This window comes from Solanum verrucosum, unplaced genomic scaffold (genome assembly GCF_900185275.1).
Source record: "Solanum verrucosum unplaced genomic scaffold, falcon-dt-bn FXZP01000009.1, whole genome shotgun sequence".
In the NCBI taxonomy this organism is placed as follows: domain Eukaryota; kingdom Viridiplantae; phylum Streptophyta; class Magnoliopsida; order Solanales; family Solanaceae; genus Solanum; species Solanum verrucosum.
In genome coordinates, this window is record NW_026020231.1 from 1,763,923 (window position 1) to 1,783,052 (window position 19,130).

The 19,130-nt window shown below is 33.9% G+C and overlaps 3 protein-coding genes across 4 annotated transcripts; 2 read left to right on the forward strand and 1 right to left on the reverse strand.

Annotated features, from left to right (window-relative positions):
* The first annotated feature begins 2,138 nt into the window (after positions 1–2,138).
* LOC125832400 (vesicle transport v-SNARE 13-like) lies at positions 2,139–5,794 on the forward strand. 2 transcript variants are annotated; one of them, XM_049511544.1, is made up of 6 exons: positions 2,139–2,264; positions 2,489–2,610; positions 3,794–3,852; positions 3,939–4,127; positions 4,994–5,164; positions 5,397–5,794. In XM_049511544.1, the coding sequence occupies exons 2-6, from the start codon at positions 2,517–2,519 to the stop codon at positions 5,547–5,549; spliced, it is 666 nt and encodes a 221-aa protein (XP_049367501.1). In that variant the 5' UTR covers positions 2,139–2,264; positions 2,489–2,516; the 3' UTR covers positions 5,550–5,794. The 2 variants fall into 2 exon arrangements, with proteins under 2 accessions (XP_049367501.1, XP_049367502.1); XM_049511545.1 differs by having other exon boundaries at positions 2,153–2,266; positions 2,492–2,610.
* A 400-nt stretch (positions 5,795–6,194) lies between these two features.
* Positions 6,195–8,056, forward strand: LOC125832240 (uncharacterized). The gene is made up of 2 exons (XM_049511388.1): positions 6,195–6,527; positions 7,799–8,056. The coding sequence occupies exons 1-2, from the start codon at positions 6,195–6,197 to the stop codon at positions 8,054–8,056; spliced, it is 591 nt and encodes a 196-aa protein (XP_049367345.1).
* Positions 8,057–8,290: 234 nt separating this feature from the next.
* LOC125832388 (two-component response regulator-like APRR1) lies at positions 8,291–14,406 on the reverse strand. The gene is made up of 6 exons (XM_049511532.1): positions 14,020–14,406; positions 13,010–13,171; positions 12,788–12,921; positions 12,346–12,513; positions 10,943–11,039; positions 8,291–9,587 (listed from the first exon to the last, which is right to left on the reverse strand). The coding sequence occupies exons 1-6, from the start codon at positions 14,153–14,155 to the stop codon at positions 8,626–8,628; spliced, it is 1,659 nt and encodes a 552-aa protein (XP_049367489.1). The 5' UTR covers positions 14,156–14,406; the 3' UTR covers positions 8,291–8,625.
* Positions 14,407–19,130: the final 4,724 nt, after the last annotated feature.

The following is a 19,130-nucleotide window of genomic DNA, read 5'->3' on the forward strand; positions in this document are numbered from 1 at the left end:
GACAGTTTTGGTTATATTTTTCTTTCAAATAATTGTTGCCTCGATTTTTATTTATAATTTAGCATTTATTTTTTATTTTAAAAGATTGGAAATTTTATGTTAAATTTTTAAAAATATAAAAAATGATTTATTTAACTTTTATCATCACCAATACTACTAATTATTTCACCTCTTTCCTTAATTTTCATCTCATCATCAATGTTATTTATATAATTTCTTAAATCACTTATTTATTTATTTTTAACTCTTTTATTTTCTTTTTTACTCTTTATATATATAAAGTTGGATATGTAAATGATATACATTTCTAATTAGAAGCTAAGATTACTATTTATCTAATTTCTCAAAATTTTTGGGTTCTTTTATCATACTAAATACGATATGTTTTATTATAATTACATTCAATATAGTAAGCAATATGTTCTAGGATATAAAGAAAATTATCATTTTAAAAAATAAAGGTTAAATTATAATTTTATTATGATTAAGGAAAGATAAAAGATACTATTTCAATATCCCATAACCACATTCAATACATTAGAAATTAATTGAATATAACTGTAAATGGAATATGAATCACCATTTAAGGAAAATAAATGTTTGCAATACCATAATAATTAAGGAGAGAATAAGATATTATTTTAATATCCTAATTCAAAACTTTTGATCTACTACTCAATTAAAAAGAAAAGGCATTTAATAATATTAAAAGGTTATTAGTTTAATATTTTTTTTCTCATTCTACTAATTAACGATTTTATTTATTTTTAGCATTTATTTTTAGTTTTAATAAATTGGAAATTTTATGTTAAAATTTATAAAATATAAAAAATGATTTATCTAAATTTTATCATCATCAATACTACTAATTTATTTCACTTCTTTCCTTAATCTTCATCTCATCATTAATGTTATTCATATAATTTTCTTAAATCACTTATTTTTTCTTTTTTAACTCTTTTATTTTCTTTTTTACTGTTATATATATATAAAGTTGGATATGTAAAAGATGATGTGATGCTTCTTAGAAGCTAAGATTACTATTTATCTAATTTCTCAAACTTTTGGTTTATTTTGTCATACTAAATACGATATGTTTTATTATAATTACATTCAATATAGTAAGCAATATGTTCTCTGAATTAAAAGAAAATTATCATTTCAGAAAAATAAAGATTAAATTATAATTTTATTATGACTAAGGGAAGATAAAGATATTATTTCAATATCTCAATCCCATAACCACATTCAATACATTATAAATTAATTGAATATAGTTGTAAATGGGAAATGAATCACCATTTAAGGAAAATAAATATTTGCAATATCATAATAATTAAGGAAAGAGTAGGATATTATTTTAAAATCCTAATTCGGAACTTTTGATCTACTACTCAATTAAAAATAAAATGCATTTAATAATATCAAAAGGTTATTAGTTTAATTTTTCTTCTCATTCTACTAATTCAATTCAATCAAACTTAATTTTAAAGATAAAATAACAATATTTAAAAACAAAAACATTTAACAATATTTTTTACACAATATTTCCACTTTGGACAAAAATATCCTTGGAATGTGCAATTTCTTAAAAACAAAAAGTCGGACTCATTATTGATGTATTGAAGGATGCTTTGGTAATTTCCTATGATGAATTCGTTTTGTTTGTTTCTTTTAAATTTATTTTACTATACTAAATAATTCTATAAAATATTATGAATCACGATAATTAATTACTTAAATATTTAAAAGATATAAAAATATATAAAAGATCTGATTGTAATTAAATATCAAGAAGTTTAAAATAAAAGATTGAAAAAAGAAGAAGATAGACAACATATATTGAAAATTGAAAACATATAAATAATAAATGAGCCCAAATGAACACTTGTCATGTGCTAAGTAGTAGATATTTCCACTTACTATATATATATATATTTATCTTGTCCGCATCAGAAAAGATAACAACTACGAATTTTCTCGTTATTAAAAAAGATTATATATAAAGTATTTATGTAAAGTGCATGCAATATTTAAATTTGAAACGTGCGATCAATTATTATTTTTTCAGAAAAAAGGGGGATTTTTTTTAAGGGTAATAAAGTCTTTTGGACATGTTTTACATAGTGCTTGAAGGGTCTCCTATAGGATAATCATTCTATTATTCGCGATAGTTCCCAACAGACCGTGCCAACGAACTTCCGACTAAGTCTCCGATCGCCGACCGGTCGGCGTATTAGTCTCCTTTCTCCGATCAATTCAAGGTGCGTATCGATCTGCTCTGTGAATTATTTAAATGATCTACTTGTATTTGTGAAATTATCGTATCTTTAGGGTTTGATTTGTTCGGTTGTCTAAGAATCATGGCTCCAGCCGATTCGAAGGATCACAATTTAGTGTATTATTTATTTTTTAACGGAGAATCTAATTTAGGGAAAAAGAGATAGTTAAATTGACTGAAATTTACGGTCGTTTCTTTGATCTGAAGGTATTTGTGAACTTTGAGAAGGGGCAGAATGAGTCAGGTATTCGAAGGATATGAAAGACAGTACTGTGAGCTTTCAGCTAATTTAACGAAGAAATGCAACTCTGCTACTATCCTTGATGGAGGTGAGAAGAACAGCCATTTCCCTCCTTTTCTTTGAAAGATGCTCTTTTGATGCATTCTTGTTCTCTTCTGAAGAGTTTATGCATAATATGTCAATTTCTGCTTGATATTAAAAAGAACAAGCCGGTGCAAACACCACAATTATTAAAAAGAAAATTTCTGCTTGATTTTTTTGATCTTTTAAATCTCAAAGAATATTTACAAGAATAAATAGCACTGCTCTTCATGCTGGATTACACAACATGTCCTATAAAACCAATTTGTTTTTAAAAATGGAAATAATATGTCAATCTGTGGTGGCTATAGCTTTTACTAAAGTTGGTTAGATTGTTTTGGTTATTTGGCTAATTATTTACTTTCTCATAGCTCAGTGTTTTCCTGCTGGCCAGTTCTATATATTTTAACTTTGGCAAATGGATGAGATTTTCTATCAAGTGAGCAATTGGGAAGATTATAAAAATGGTTCTTAATTGTAGAACTTTGTTTAATTTTCCAAAATGTGTAGTCTCTCTCTGCTAGCATTTCAATTGATTTTTGTGAAAAATGCATAAGCTATTTTAGCAGGTGTTAATAAGATATCCAAAATGAGGAGTATAGAGTTAGCAATGGGAGGAGATATTACACGTGCGAGGTCAAGATATCTAGTTTGCTTTTAGATACACATTAGGTAATTGGAGTGCCTGAAAGTAATTTTGGCATTACTCTTATGTGTAACTGTGTTCCAGATGATATAACTACTGATATATTGTAATGATCTTTGACTGGCATCATACATATCACTATTTCAGTACTGTTGTTTATGGAAGCAACTCGTAACAAGAAAGTTACAGTAATACAAATCCTGTAACTAGGGTGGATTATGCAGGCGATAACATTCTCTTGATCTTGTAAAAAATGGATATAACATTCTCTTGACATAATTGTCCTGAAATCTACCCCAGAAAATGCTGCTAAGTTACATTTGAAACCTCCGCTGTTACTACTTGTTTTTGTGTTCTTCTGCATTTTTTACCATTTGGTGAGTTATTGCCTTTTTGTTGCTTCTGTTACTTCTCAATCACAGGGCTCATTAACCTGAGATTTCTGTATTTCATTCTATTTTGGACCTCTGTTACAGCTTTACTCTTTGACCATTAGCTCAGTTGCTTTTTAAAACTGTTTCTGTGTCTTTTGTTCAACTTGCAGAACAGAAGAAACAGAAAGTGTCTGAAATAAAAGCTGGCCTAGATGATGCTGAAGCGTTGGTAATTCGTAAAGCTTTGGCTGCAACCTGTTTTTGCTTGTTTCTGAAATATTTTGGTTTATAATGCTCTTTTGTCCTCATTTCCAGATTCGCAAAATGGACCTAGAAGCTCGGAGTTTACCTCCAAATGTTAAAGCCACACTTCTTGCCAAGTTGAGAGAATATAAGAGTGATCTGAACAACTTAAAAACTGAAGTGAAAAGAATCACATCAGGAAATGCAAACCAAGCTGCAAGGGATGAATTGTTGGAATCGGGAATGGCAGATGCTAACATGGTAATCCCCTTTCCCTATCGTGTTTTCAAGAATCAAGCTAGTCAGTTCGTGAAAGTAGATTCTCATTCCCTTCTTGTTAAACGTAGGTGGCTAGTTTCCAATTGCTACTTCAATCCTAATGGCATGCAGATAATTGTACTGCACAGACTGACTATCATAGTTTTCCAGACATCTGAACCAATAATGCTTTTCTCACATTGTATTACTTTACTGGTTTACATTTTCAACTTTCTCTTTGTGGTCTACATCAATTTTAGGTTCTATTTTTGGCCCCCTCTTTTGTGTTGTTTGAATGGTTTTCCTTTACAAGGGAAGTACCAGTGTGGTGTAGTTTATGTCAAGAGGGAGAACAGCAAGTAGTGTAAGCTTCTAAGCAGGTTGGAACTTGTATTACTCCGTCCATTCCATTTTATGATAGAGGTATTCGATTGGGCACAAGGTTTAAGATGTTAATTTGATTTTTACTATATTTGTGATATTGGAAAAGAACGTTAAACTAATAGTTGAAAATTAAATCTGATAGAGAAACTTCTCTTCGAGTTAAAATCTAAACATTTAAATGAGTTTATAATCTTGAAAGTTGTGAAAGTGGTATAGAATATAATTACTTGTGGAATGGTGTCAAATACGTCTGGAATGTTGCATGAAGGAAAGAATATTCATATAAATTGGAAGGAGAAACATGAAGTTATAAAGACCTCTATGGCAAGCTCGTTGCTTGAGTCTTCTTTTCGAGCAATCATATCTTTTATCAATGTACTGTCAGGATATCTTATGCGAGAGTGAAAACTTCTTCACTTTTTGATTGACGCTTCATTGGAAATTATGCTCTTGCTTGATCAAAATTTTGATCTAATGCCATACAGGTGTCTGCTGATCAAAGGCAAAGGTTGATGATGTCAACAGAGAGATTGAACCGTTCAAGCGACAGGATCAGGGATAGTCGAAAGACAATGCTAGAAACTGAAGATCTGGGGGTCTCAATTCTTCAAGATTTGCATCAACAACGTCAGTCTCTTCTGCATGCACATGACACGGTACACAATCAATTCATTTTTATTCATCATATCTGAACAGCCTAAACAAATTCTGAAACTAAGAGGTGGACAAACAGAGATTCTGATATGCCATTAATGTGAATATTAAAAGATCATGTGGTTTGATAAATCTAATTAAATTTACTTTAAAGAAAGGTTTCTGTGGAATAAGCTTGAGATTAACATGCGTAATTATGTAAATGCAATGATCAGTAAGTTTCTTCCTTCACAGCTCCATGGAGTGGATGATAATATTAGCAGGAGCAAGAAGATTCTGACTACAATGTCAAGAAGGATGAGCAGGAATAAATGGATCATTGGCACTATCATTGTTGTCTTGGTCCTGGCTATCCTATTAGTTCTTTACTTCAAGCTCGCCCATTAGCTCAACGGATGGTTTTCAGGATTCTGCCGCTTCTCATTTGTTACAGCAAAACATTTATCTTTGGACACACTGCTTCTGATTTCACAGTTAGTTGCCTCATTTGCGGTCTGTGTGGTGTGGTTTGGTAGTGTGCTTCTTATACTGGCAATTTTCATAATATTAATTCCCATGTTTGTCTATTACTATGTTTGAATTTGGTGATCCTTGTCTGAAATGAGTAAAATGTATTTAATGTTATGCACCAATTTAGTCTCTTTCCCTTCTTTTCATCACTATCGCTCTTTGCTTTAGCCCACTCATATCCCCCCCTGTTCTTCTTTGGACTTATTATGGTTAATCTTTCCAAAGGATTGGATCAGATAACAACCAAGGTCATCTAAAAACGAATTATTATCTTAAAAAAGATAAACCTTTTCAGATCCAAGAGTAAGAGTTGATTGCCCTTGTGTACAGTAATTCTTTATCCCCCTTGGAAACCTACGCTTTTGAATGAGATTTAGCATCTTTTATGAGGAGGATCCGTCTGTTATTGCTTAAAGTAAAATATGTTCCTTTAGTACATATGTTCAGAAAACACTTGGGTGTAAAATGTGTGTATATACATAGGTTTTATTTTTTGCAAAATAATATAGGGCGATAAAGGACATGTACGGTGGAGCCAAGACTCGGGTTAGAACGGTGGGAGGTGACTCGGAACATTTCCCAGTTGAGATGGGGTTGCACCAAGGATCAGTCCTTAGCCCTTTTCTATTTGCTTTGGTGATGGATGAGATGACGCGGTCTATTCAGGAGGAGGTCCCATGGTGTATGTTATTTGCGGATGACATAGTACTGATTGATGAGACGCGGGACAGAGTTAACGCGAGGTTGGAGGTGTGGAGACAAACGCTTGAGTCCAAAGGGTTTAAGTTGAGTAGGACCAAAACAGAATATTTGGGGTGCAAATTTAGTGATGCGTTGGATGAGGCAGATGTAGAAGTGAGACTTGCCACACAGATCATTCCTAAGAAAGAAAGTTTTAAGTATCTTTGGTCTGTAATACAAGGAAGTGGCGACATCAATGATGATGTCACACATCGCATTGGGGTTGCTTGGATGAAATGGAGGCTTGCCTCTGGAGTCTTGTGTGATAAGAAAATTCCACCTAGACTTAAAGGTAAGTTCTACAGAGTGGTAGTTAGACCGACCTTGTTGTATGGAGCGGAGTGTTGGTCAGTCAAGAACTCACATGTTCAGAAAATGCAGGTTGCGGAGATGAGGATGTTGAGATGGATGTGTGGGCACACTAGGAGTGATAAGATTAGGAATGAAGTTATCCGGGAGAAGGTGGGAGTGGCCTCTGTGGTGGACAAGCTGAGGGAAGTGAGACTGAGATGGTTTGGTCATGTGAAGAGACGGTGCGCAGACGCCCCAGTGAGGAGGTGTGAGGGGCTGGTTGTAGAGGGTACGCGGAGGGGTAGAGGTAGGCCTAAGAAGTATTGGGGAGAGGTGATTAGACAGGACTTGGCTCAGCTTCACATTACCGAAGACATGACTCTAGATAGGAAGGAGTGGAGGTCGCGTATTAAGGTTAAAAGTTAGTAGGGCTAGCGTGTTGTCTCTCCTTGCAAGGGTAGGGGTTGTTAGCGTGTGTAGTAGTCCTAGTCTTGCACTTGCAGTTCTTGTCTGTGATATCGATAGCCTTATGTTGTTTAATAATGCGTTTCACTTCTCTCATTGTTTATTGATGTTACTTTCTTCCTTTGTTGATTGTATACTATCTTTCGTATTAGATGGTATGTATATACACTGTTTTCCTCGCCTTTTACTTGGATTTGATGTACCTGAGCTGAGGGTCTTTCGAAAACAGCCTCTCTACCTCGCACGAGGTAGTGGCAAGGTCTGCGTACACTCTACCCTCCCCAGACCCCACCTAGTGGGATTCCACTGGGTATGTTGTTGTTGTTGTAATATAGGGTCAAGGAAAATCTCAAATCTTGTACTTGGCAAGTATGTTCTGAGATCATGCATTTTTGCAAAAGTGGTCATTTTTCACCTGTGAAACTCATCTAGTCTCGGTTGAACATGGGTCAGTAACGGTCTGCAAATACCACACCTTGTGACTATTTTGCCAACGGAAAGCTCTCCAGGTTAAGCTTGCTTATGTCCGATTAAAAAATAAACCACAGAGAGCTCCCAAAACTCACAATATTGTGAAGGCAAGAGGCTCCAACTACTCTTTAAAAAAGTAAAACATGCATAACTTTCAGGTATCACCTAATGCTACCCGTATGCCACCGTTATGGATAGAAGCAGCAAACAATGATATACTAAGCTTTGGCAATATCTCAGAGTTGACCACGCAATCTATCTGTTACATACAGATTCCATCTTTCTTCTCTTTTGCTATTGTAAAATTGAAAACAGTTTTCGGAAAAAATGTCACTGTCATCTCATTACTTTGCTCGACTGTGAAATCACTGGCTCTGGCCACCTCACTCTCCACGATAGTTCCTAAATTCCAGTGACATTAGACAGGAAAAGCCAGTGCCGCTATAACACAATTAGGGCCTGTTTGGATTGGCTTATGGCTTATGGCTTATGACTTATAAGCCAAAAGCCATAAGTTAGAATTTCTAACTTAAGACTTTTTGACTTATTTTGATTTTAAAATAAGTGTTTATAAACACTTTTTAACTTTATCCAAACACTTCAAAACTGCTTAAAAGCTATTTTTGACTTAAAAGCACCTAAAATAAGTCAATCCAAACGGGCACTAAGTTCTCCTGTCCAGATTGTTTCTCTTAGAATCTTGATTTTAGCTTTATACATTTCCTTGTTAACATATAGTGATATGATGCTGAAAAGCAGTGGGATCACGAGGATTTCTTAATTTTTCATTGCACAACTGATCATGCATGTAGACACAGTCTCTGAAGGTAAGTTGAAAGCAAGCCTGTTCCATTTGTGGGCTGTTGATCAAACTGAAGCATCTTTCTTTCTGCATTCATCCTCGAGGTATAACAGCTCTTTGCACAGGTATTCTGAGAACACAAACCATTCATTGACATGGAAAACTACCAAAAGATTGCAATCATCATAAACACATCGATGGATCGTCCTCAGGTGAATCAAAGTTTCCAGTTTGTTCCTCCTCATCCTCCTCTTCATCAACATCATAATCAGCTGACGCAGGATGCCCATTAAGATCCACATTCACACCATTGACCTTCCTTACAAACTGTCCTCTCACACGAGGTCTCCGTTCTGCCAGCTTTTTTCGGTTAACATACCTGATCTTCTTGTCAAAACATCTTTCCTTTCTCTTCTGTCTAAACTTCAACAGTGCGGCTTTTCTACGATCAACTTTGCTCCACTTACCTTCAGCCGAAGGCAAATTTCCAATTGTGGGCCATTGATGTGGTGTTGGCATTTCGCCAGGTCGTAAGCATAGGCCCATAGGGTAGTAAGGAAATGATGACATCCCATGCATATGAGGGGGATATGGTGGCATATGATTGTATTGAGGTGACGCAGCTGAATTAGCATGGTTGTGGAGATCTTGCAGGTTCTTCTGATACATTTGTGCTGATGGTGGCATCATGACTTGATTCATTGCTCCAGGCATAAAATAGGAATAAGCATTTGGAATGTGAAAATTCACAGCATCACGCTGGGCTTCATTGCGCGGATGCATGTACACCTGCGAGAACTCCTCCATCCTTGAGTTCCTCTGTTGCGGTAATTCTAGTGATAAAGGGGGAGTAGAGGACCTTTCCATGGAATACGAATCTGGTAAACTGTTACTACTTGGATAGTCATCAACATGTGAATGATTTTCAACTGCATCTCCATTAACTTGCATTTGAGTTTCAATCTCTAAATGCCCTACAGCTGCATTGGTCTTCTCTTCCATCCTTGATTGGTGAGCCACATTTTCATGGGTAGAGATCATTCCTTGGTCATTGCTTTTAGGCATGCCTGATTTGACATAGGTAAAGAATGCTGAGGACTCACCTATCTTCAGTTCACTCTTCTTAGGAAATGAAGAAATTCGTCCTGTTCAATAAGCATAATATTAAACTTAAACCCATCTGTAGAAATAGGAAAGGTTAATCTCATATTGTTATAATTCTCAGAAGCATACCAGGCAAAGCATATTACCCGTAGTAATCAATTTCCGGGTCTGTTACATATACTAGAGCACAGAGATTACCATTGAAGTTGCTTATTAAGTAACTCATTTAAAAGGGCTATTTGAACACAAAAGTTTAAAGGCATTTGTACATCCGTTAACAAGTACTCAATGATTGCCCTAAACCATTCCAACAACAACATACCCAATGTAAGTGTAATCCCACAAGTGGGGTTTGGGGAGGGTAGGATGTTGGTGGACCTTGCCCCTACCTTTGTGGGGTAGAGAGGCAGAATTGCAAGAAAAATATGACAAGTAAAATAGCAATGCACAAAGAAAATGCAACAGCAGATAGTAATATACGCAAAAGAATAAAGACACGTGACTACTAAATAAGAAGAGGAGGCTAGCCCCCTAAACCATTCCAATGATAAAATACATCAAACTCGACTTTAGGCAAAGGAATACAGAACCTACTCAAACTTTTCCTCAGCACATGCCAAATCTACAAACAGTGGTAAGGCCTGCTTCTATTACTTGCTTACACTACCACTACCTTAGACATGCCTCACATTTCCACTAAATAGTTTATGCTCCAAAATTTGAGTGTTAAAAAGACTAAATATGTTGCTCAGGCTCTCCAAGAACATTGTTGTACCTGTATCGGATCCTCAAAAAATGCACCACTTTTGGAGATTCGACACACACCAATCGATATTTTTGAAAAGTCCGAGCAACATATCACTGGCTAATGATTTCAGGCTAAAGTAACAGCAATATACACAAATACCTAGAATATACCTTTCAAGTATGAAGGAAAACTGGAAAAACAGAATGATTTTAGGCTTAAGCAACAGAAATATACTCGAATGCCTACACTTTTAAGTACCCATAGAGCATGGAGGAAAGTGAAAATGCAACCCAAGTAACAAGCTACACTTCTCTCTTCCTTCTTTGGGTTGGGGAAGAATGTCGTGTGTGTATGGGCAGGAGGCTAAGTGCCGTATATGGGTGAGAAATATGTAATAGGTAACCTACTCTGTCAACCCAATGTTGCTTCCTTTAACAAATAGCACTAAACAAACTTGACAACAGAAAAAAAAAAACTAATGAAAGGTAGTATTCACTTTCTAGAGAGATCAGTGAATCATTTTTTTTTTTGAGAAAGGTAACATAGATCAGTGAATCATTTTGTTCCTCAGGTTGAAAATAATGGCAAGTTAATCGCATTACAACAATCAAGGAGACTGAATGACTTAAAGCCATATGAATCACTGACCTGTCTGTCGATTATTAGTTCCTGGCACATTATACTGACACTCAAATGGAACCACAACCACAGTCTCTACAGCAGCAGTAGTGGTGGCAGCATTGATCTGAAAATATAGTAACCAAGAGACGGGAAATGCAAAACCATCATATGTCAGTTTATTCCTCTCTAATCAGGAAGGAAACTATTGCTGAATGTTAGAAAACAGTAACAGGTTCATAAAAAGGCATGAACAAAGGTTATTATATCACCATAGGATGTCAGAAAACCGCACTCCTAAAGATTTGCAATGTGAATATCATTCTTTTAATATTTGTATCAGATAATAATTTTTGACAAATAATTGTCTGATAGGAGTAATGATTAAGTCTCTTTAAAAAATCTGAAGGTTGGGTGTAAGGATGCAAGAAGCCCCTTCTCAGTCTGTTGTTTGTCACTTGGAATTGATGCAAAACTAACGTGCATTACAATTGTTATATAGTGTGCTTAGCTGTTTAAGATCTGCTAGCAGGAATTAAATTGCTTTAGCAATTTATTTAGTTGTTAATAAATTGCTTTAGCATATTACCACCCTTTACAGTGGTCTGAAATTATTGTAAGATAAGCTCAACAATTTGGCAGTTACAGCAGGGAAACAAGAAAAGAATATTTTAGTAAAGGGGTATGCCTATATCTGTTAATGACGACATTTAAACAATAGCTTAAATCAGCTCATTATCATTAAGAAAGGAGGAAAACAAGTTTTAACTCTATCTAAAAATTTAATAAACAGCACATTGACAAATGGAGGTAGACCCCAGAAAATGACTCAGTGGTTGCTGAGTGAATTTGTGCTGCAGCTAGAAAACATAATTTGCAAGTAATTTTCAAAACAAAGGGAGCTTCTGGTGCTTCCAGGAATTTAGGTTCATCATCCAGGTATTGGGATATTGATGCTGCTAGCTACCATGAATTATTCCAAGAGATTTGAGTTTGGTCCATGACCACACTAAACCATATTCAAATAAAAACCTATCTTGCTAAAGAAACCATAAGTATGTAAACCTAAAAGTAACACCCACATCAACACGATTAGTCAAAGGTCTGATGACAGTTCACCTTCCAGTTTCCCTGGAGGAGGAAACAGAGTGTGTCAACGGCAGCAGAGTGATGGCATTAAGTTTTGTAATTTTTTTTAACTCCACCCCACAACCAAGAAGTCACCCGTAAAATTTCATATACCACTTGGTTATGTCAACTTTCAATTCTGAAGCCTCCACACTTTCAAGGCTTATCTCAAAATTACAGACTTACAAAAGAACAAGTCACTGATGCACACAAAACAGTCACCTTGAATACAGAGAAAATATGAAAGCACAATGATGAATTTTAATAGTGATGTTATGAAAATTTGGACTGCCATGCAAAATTACCTCATCTTCGAACTGAATAGACGGACATAATTCCAGATTGACACTCTTCCGGGACTTATCATCAGTATCATCAGAGAAAAGAGTAGTGCTATTTGTATTATGATCACTGGGGTCTGATAAAATCAAATCAAAGTCGTAACTCAGGATGTTCTTCTCTGCTAGTCCAAGCTGTACATGGAACAAAAGAAAAGCAAGGAACATTAAATGGATGTTTGTCATAGACCATATAAGAATCCAAAATTATAGGGTAGAGAAGTTCCCTTCATGCAACTAAGGAAAATGATGTCAAAAATAAAAAGGGTTCAAACATTTTTTGTTTCTTTATTAAGAACATGCGCCTAGACCCTTCTATTTACCTTTACACTAAATCAACCAAAGTCTTTCAAGTAAGAGAAATGCAATTGCTAAGAAGAATTGTTAAGCGATCAAGTAAAATACATGCCATTTGCCTTCTTCTCCACATGTGAGTCCACAAGTTCAACAGCTCATTAGTGCGGAGAGGCTTCACAAGGTAGTCAGCTGCTCCAAATTTGAGGCACTTGACGACAATAGAAACTTCATCTTGTGATGACATCACTAGGAAAGCGAAAAAAACAATGAAATTATTTACTGCTCTTTCAGTACAGTCGAAATCAAGTTATAATTTATACAAAGTTATGCTTACTGATCACAGGAATGCGTCGCAGTTCTTTATCCTTCATAATGTATTTCAACATCTTGTATCCTTTGGTAATAGGAAGGTCAACTTCAGAAAGAATGATATCTATATCAGGTCCTTCAGCATTCAGTGCATCAATCACTTGTCTGGGTGACCTCACTAAAGTCACTGCAAAGAAACAATTACCACCATCAACACAAGAACATGCAGTGCTGCCTTAAAAATATCATGTGTATTATAAGCCAAGTAGCCAACTGCAGACTGACCTAGGAGCAAACAAAGAGTAACTTACTAACAGTGATACAAGCATCTTACCCCAGTCACTGCTAGCCCCCAGGTGTTCTCTGTCCTTTAGTTTGTTTTCATTATTCATCTATCTATTCTGAGATGGAAATTAATTAATACCAACTAAGCTAATATGTGCAAACTATTTCCTTTTTAAAGATCAAGTTCTACACTCCACCATTTTCTTCTCATTTTGTTGCAATTTTCAATTTGGGAAGGGGGAAGAACTGGGGATTGATGAACTTGAACCTTTTGGCAAAGTTGCAAAACTGAATTCTGCCCCACTCCTCCCCCAGACCTTCAATAATTAGATGAGGGAAAGAAAGCCTCTATATCACTATTATTACAAGACATCAACAATTTAATTAGAAGTGAGCTGAGAGATAAACTGAATGAACATTAATCTTCAAAATGATCAAGGAGAAGCAACATGGTTAAGTTGGGAAAATCAGAGCTCATATTTTGATAAAGCAAGTGATCTGTCATCTGTAAAAACACGGGAGTCAAATTAAAATTAACAAAAACATTCCACTCAGAAGTCAGAACAAGAGTACTTATAAGACCTTAGTTCACATTAATCTACTACCTGCTTTAGGAGAAAAACATAAATCATCCCATATCAAATCGCATACAACACATACATATTACTAACAATAATGGAATAAAAGAAAAAAACATAAACTAGGAGCTCCAAGAACTTCATTAAACACAAGAGCTAACTGAAATATTACCTTGATAAGAACATTTGCATAAGAGTGTTAAAACTTCCTGCGAGCTACTGAGATCTTTATCACACAGTAAAATCCGCACTTTACTCCTATCAATGAACCCATCCCCACTCTTAATAATCTTATTCTTCTCCATCATCACCAGGAAAGTAGTCAAATCAACAAACTTCAAAATTCCAGCTCCAAACCCCCACAACTCCCCCAATATCACTACTACAAAACCTCCATTAAACGCACTCCCCTCTCTTCACAACTAGTAAAATTAGAACTTAGGGTTTCTAATTCATCCGGTTTCATTAGCGGATCACCTAGTCAATCTTATCCAACGCAAGGACATACATCCCGTTTTCTGCCCTGTACTAAACAAACAAGCAGCAAACTCTCCGGCACATCGGACGGAATCAACAACCGGAAAAAAACATAAATTCACAAATCAACATCACCGTTCGTCTGACCGATCCGCCGGCGCAGGTTAGCAAGAAACTACTTCCGGTAAATCTGTACAACACTTCCTAAATCGATTCTACCTAACCTAGAGTAAAAGTCAAGTTAGCAAAAAAAAAAGAAAAGAAGAGGAAGAGTCTCTTCTGGTTCGTAAGGTTGTGAGTGGTCGTCGAAAAGTTTCAGTTTTTTCTCAGGCCGACGAAAAATGAAATATTTTTAATATAGCACTCTTTAGGTAGATGGTGAGAGCTAAAGTGCGCTGTGTTTTAGGGGTGAAAATATCTGAGCCGTAGAATAAAGAAAGAATGAAGGGTGATGATTGGATGAAGTAGGCGTAGGTGGCACGCGGCGTAAGATAGTGGAATGTAATTACGTGGAAAAGAAAAGTGAAAAGAAAAAGAGCAAAAAGGGCAAAAAGTGAGTGGGAGGATATTTAGGGGGTGTGGGAGGATATTTTGTTAGAGATAGAGGAGATGCCACGTCACATGGAGATCTGGTAAGGGCGTGTTTGGATTGTGAATTTGTTGAAAAGGGGTAAAAAATATGTATAAGGTTTCTTATTGGTTATTAGATTTGGATTTGGATTTGGATTTGGATTTGGATTCGGGTCCCAAGAAATAAATTGGAAGGCCCAATTTTCCACACACATATATTCCTCACGTGTGAAACCAACTTGCCTTAAATCTTCAACATGCTATTCTTTTTCTGATCTTATCCATTCACTTCTCTTTTTCCTTTTTAGTATAAAGAATTGTACGATTACGGTAATCAATGAAGTGATTGAGATTGAGAATTTAACGTCTCAAGTGAAGATAAAAATACTAGCTAATTCTTCCATATGTCTTAGCAATAAGAAGAAAGAATTTAATTACATGAGGGATTATGCATCATGGGATTGTTATCTTTATTCTTCATTTGTTATGTTAGGATGACTCAGTCATGTATAAACATATCACAGATAGAATATATATATAAAAGTCTTTTGAAAATATATTATCTTATTAATATTAGTGATTTTTGTCATTGGCTCAAGTTAAGACTAGACAATGATATCTTTACTTCTTTTTTCTACTAGAAAATCCTAGAATTTATTCCTACCACACATGATATAGTGCTCCAGCTAATGTCATTCTGTAAATTTCAATAGTGTTTCTTCTTCCATTGCAATTTGTTATAACCAGGGGTGTAGGCACATGCAACTCGTCCAATTGGACACCCTTCGTCGGAAAAAAATATCGTATATATACGTAAATTGATACACAAAAGTGATTAAATAACATATTTTGGACACCCTTGATATAATAGGTTGTTATAGCCTAGTGGTTTTAGACCTTTTTAATGGGTTTCAAACACCTTGAATGAGTTAGTGGTCACATGTTTGAATCTCAGTAGCAACAATTTTTAATTTTTTTTTAAAAAGACCTTTTGTTATGTAATTTCTCGACATCCTTCATTAAATTTCTAGCTTCGCCACTGGTTATAACCCAGTTACAATCCAATGGAGGCCTTAATAAGCCCTACCATCTTAATAAATCTCCTTCATACCTCTAATAAGATGGTACATTCAAACAATAATGTGATGTTTGTTTCATCTACAGTTTGGCACAAATTAAAGGACATGCTGCTTTATCAACAAGTCCCCATAGTGTTAGCTTGTCTATGATAAGCAACTTGTCATAGATTGTTGAATTGTGTTCGCGATAAAGTATTTTTCGTAAAACTTTCGATCGTCATTACGTTAATGCATATTATCCGATTGCCAATAATAGCTGAATGAAATCAAAAATTGAGAAACAAAGTGTGTATTGACTATTGACCATTGATGGAAATTGTGGATTGAATTGAATGTAAGTTGGCTTCACACGTAAAGAATATATATATATATATATATATATTTTACTAATATAAGTGGTGGGGAAAATTGTGGCTTTGAATTAAATTTTGGAAGCCGAATCCAATTCAATAGCCAATAAGAAACGTTTTACATATTGCAGCACCATGTGATCCTGTACTCCCTCCTTCACAAATTCACAATCCAAGCACTCTTTTTACACATGGCATCTCCTCTATCTCTAACAACATATCCTCCCTAAATATACCTCACACTTTTCTTTTACCCTTTTTGATCTTTTTCCCTTTTCACTTTTTTCTTCCTACTTTCCACGTATTATAATATTCTATTATCTTACAACCACATAAATTCATGTGTTCTATCTTGATTCTTGACCCCTATGAAACCAAACAGAATATATTCTTCAATAAGATGTTTTTTTCATTATGCGGAGGTGATTAGCTATAATATGATATAATTTTAATGTATTGAGGATATAATCTCTAGATGAAAGCTAAACGGTAAGAGATAATCTCCTTGAACTCTAAGTTTGAAGAAGAGTTTTGGTTTGAAGTATAGGGAGAGAGGAAGATCACTGAATCATTTGGCTTAGGATGAAAAACTGAGAGACGAGAATTTGTTTTTACAAACCTTTGAAAACTTCTCCTTTTCATAGAAATTAGAGAGGTGAATTAATATATTTATTGAATTGTCGAAACTAACAGGACTCAAATTCACAACTTTTGCTTTGACATGGTGGTGCTTGATGCTTTCCCTTATTAGCATTATTATTTAGTAATCATGTTGTTCTTTTTCATCGATATGTGTATTACTACATTTTTTTTTTACTTGCTATGTATCTCGCTATTTTATTATATCATACTTTGATTTCCTTTTTTATTTGTCGAGTTGAGGGTTTTATAAAAAAAAACCTCTCTACACCACAAAAGTTAAGGATAAGGTCTATTTGTATTCTATTATATATGCCTTGATCTAATTTATGAGATTATATTGAATATGTTATTGTTGTTGTTTGAAATACGGAAATAAAAAAAAGTTTGCTTTTTCTTAGAATATATAGCAATCTTTTTAGTACACAAAAAATTAACCCGATTATCATATTCCTCAATGTAAATTTTGCTCTCGCTTGCATACCTCAAATTAAATGAAGATAAACATATACTTCCTTCTTTCATTTTCACTTATTCATGATGAATTTTGCATTTATTTTAAAAAATAATAAAGGATTAATTACTTGAGTGGATCCTTTTTAAAAAATAATTACTTATTTTAGACATACTCTTTTATTATTACCATTTATAGCAATATAAAACAATATTATATATTTTATTACATTTTTCTTTCTCTCGCCTTTTTCTCTTTTTTGTCTCTCAGCTTTTTAATTTTTCTCTCTTTCTCGCTCCTTTCTTTTTGTTGCCCTTTCTCTCTTACTTTCTTTTTGCTGTTTTTTCTTTTTTTGCTTTCCTTTTGCTGCTCTTTCTCTCTCTTTTTCTGTTGCTTTTTTTTTTCTTTTGTTTCTCTCTCTACTTTCTTTCGTAGAGTAGTCAATGATTCGTAGAATGAATAAAATTTGTATCAATAATTAATTAATTAAACAAATAATTTAATTGTTACAAATGAAGAGACATAATAAATTACAAAATGAATTAAACTTGAATTAAAAATGTATTACACACATTTAAAGTTGAAGTCAAAATATATTACACACAATGATCTATAGAGTAAATTAAACTTGTATAAATAATGAATTAAACAAGTAATCCAATAGTAGCAAATAAATAAAAAATTTGCAAAATAAATGAAATTGCTTTAAAATTGTATTACACAATATTAAAGTTGAATTAGAAGAGATAATTAGAATGAATGAAAAACGTAACTAACAAAAGACAAGACAACGATCTATAAACTGAATTAAACTCATATTATTCATGAATAAAACTTTTATCATATGTATCTTATAAATTATCTTTGCTTTTATCACTGAGAAAATGAGCGATAGTTGCAATATGTATTAAAAATGTATTATTAGTGTGTTACCTAAATTATTCTTGTTGGTATCCGTAAGAAATGAGTGAAGTGTGCAATACGTATTATAAATGTATTATTCATAAATAAAACATGTATTATATGTGTCTTATAAATTACTTTTGGTTTGTATCACTAAGAATGTGAGTGATGTTTGCAATATGTATTAAAAATGTGTTGTGCATGCATTATAAATGTATTATAAGTGTGTTACCTAAATTATTTTAGTTGATATCATTAAAAAGGGAATGAAGTTTGCAATATGTATTATAAATGTAGGATGTATTGTTCATGATTTTAATACAATTATGAAACATATCTAATACAACTTTAATACAAATGTGATATAATTCCGTAAACTTCATCCTTTTCGAGCTTCAATCCAATTTTTTCCTAAAATCAATTTCAAACTTAACCAAACCCTCTTAAAATTGGGATATAAACTCCAAACGATATTTTCAACTATTTGTAGGAACAACCTATCCAAACTAATCGCAAACGAAAGAGCAGTCAATGATTCGTAGACTGAATAAAACTTGTATCAATAATTAATTAGACAAGTAATCTAATTGTAACAAATGAAGAAACATAATAAACTGCCAAATGAATTAAACTTGAATAAAAAATGTATTACAGACATATTAAAATTGAATTAAAAGCGAATTAAACATGAATGCAAAATGTAGCAAACGAAAGAGCATTATGTGATTTGTAAACTGAATAAAACTTGTATTAATAATGAATTAAAGAAGTAATTCAATCATAACAAATCAACCAATAAACCGCAAAATGA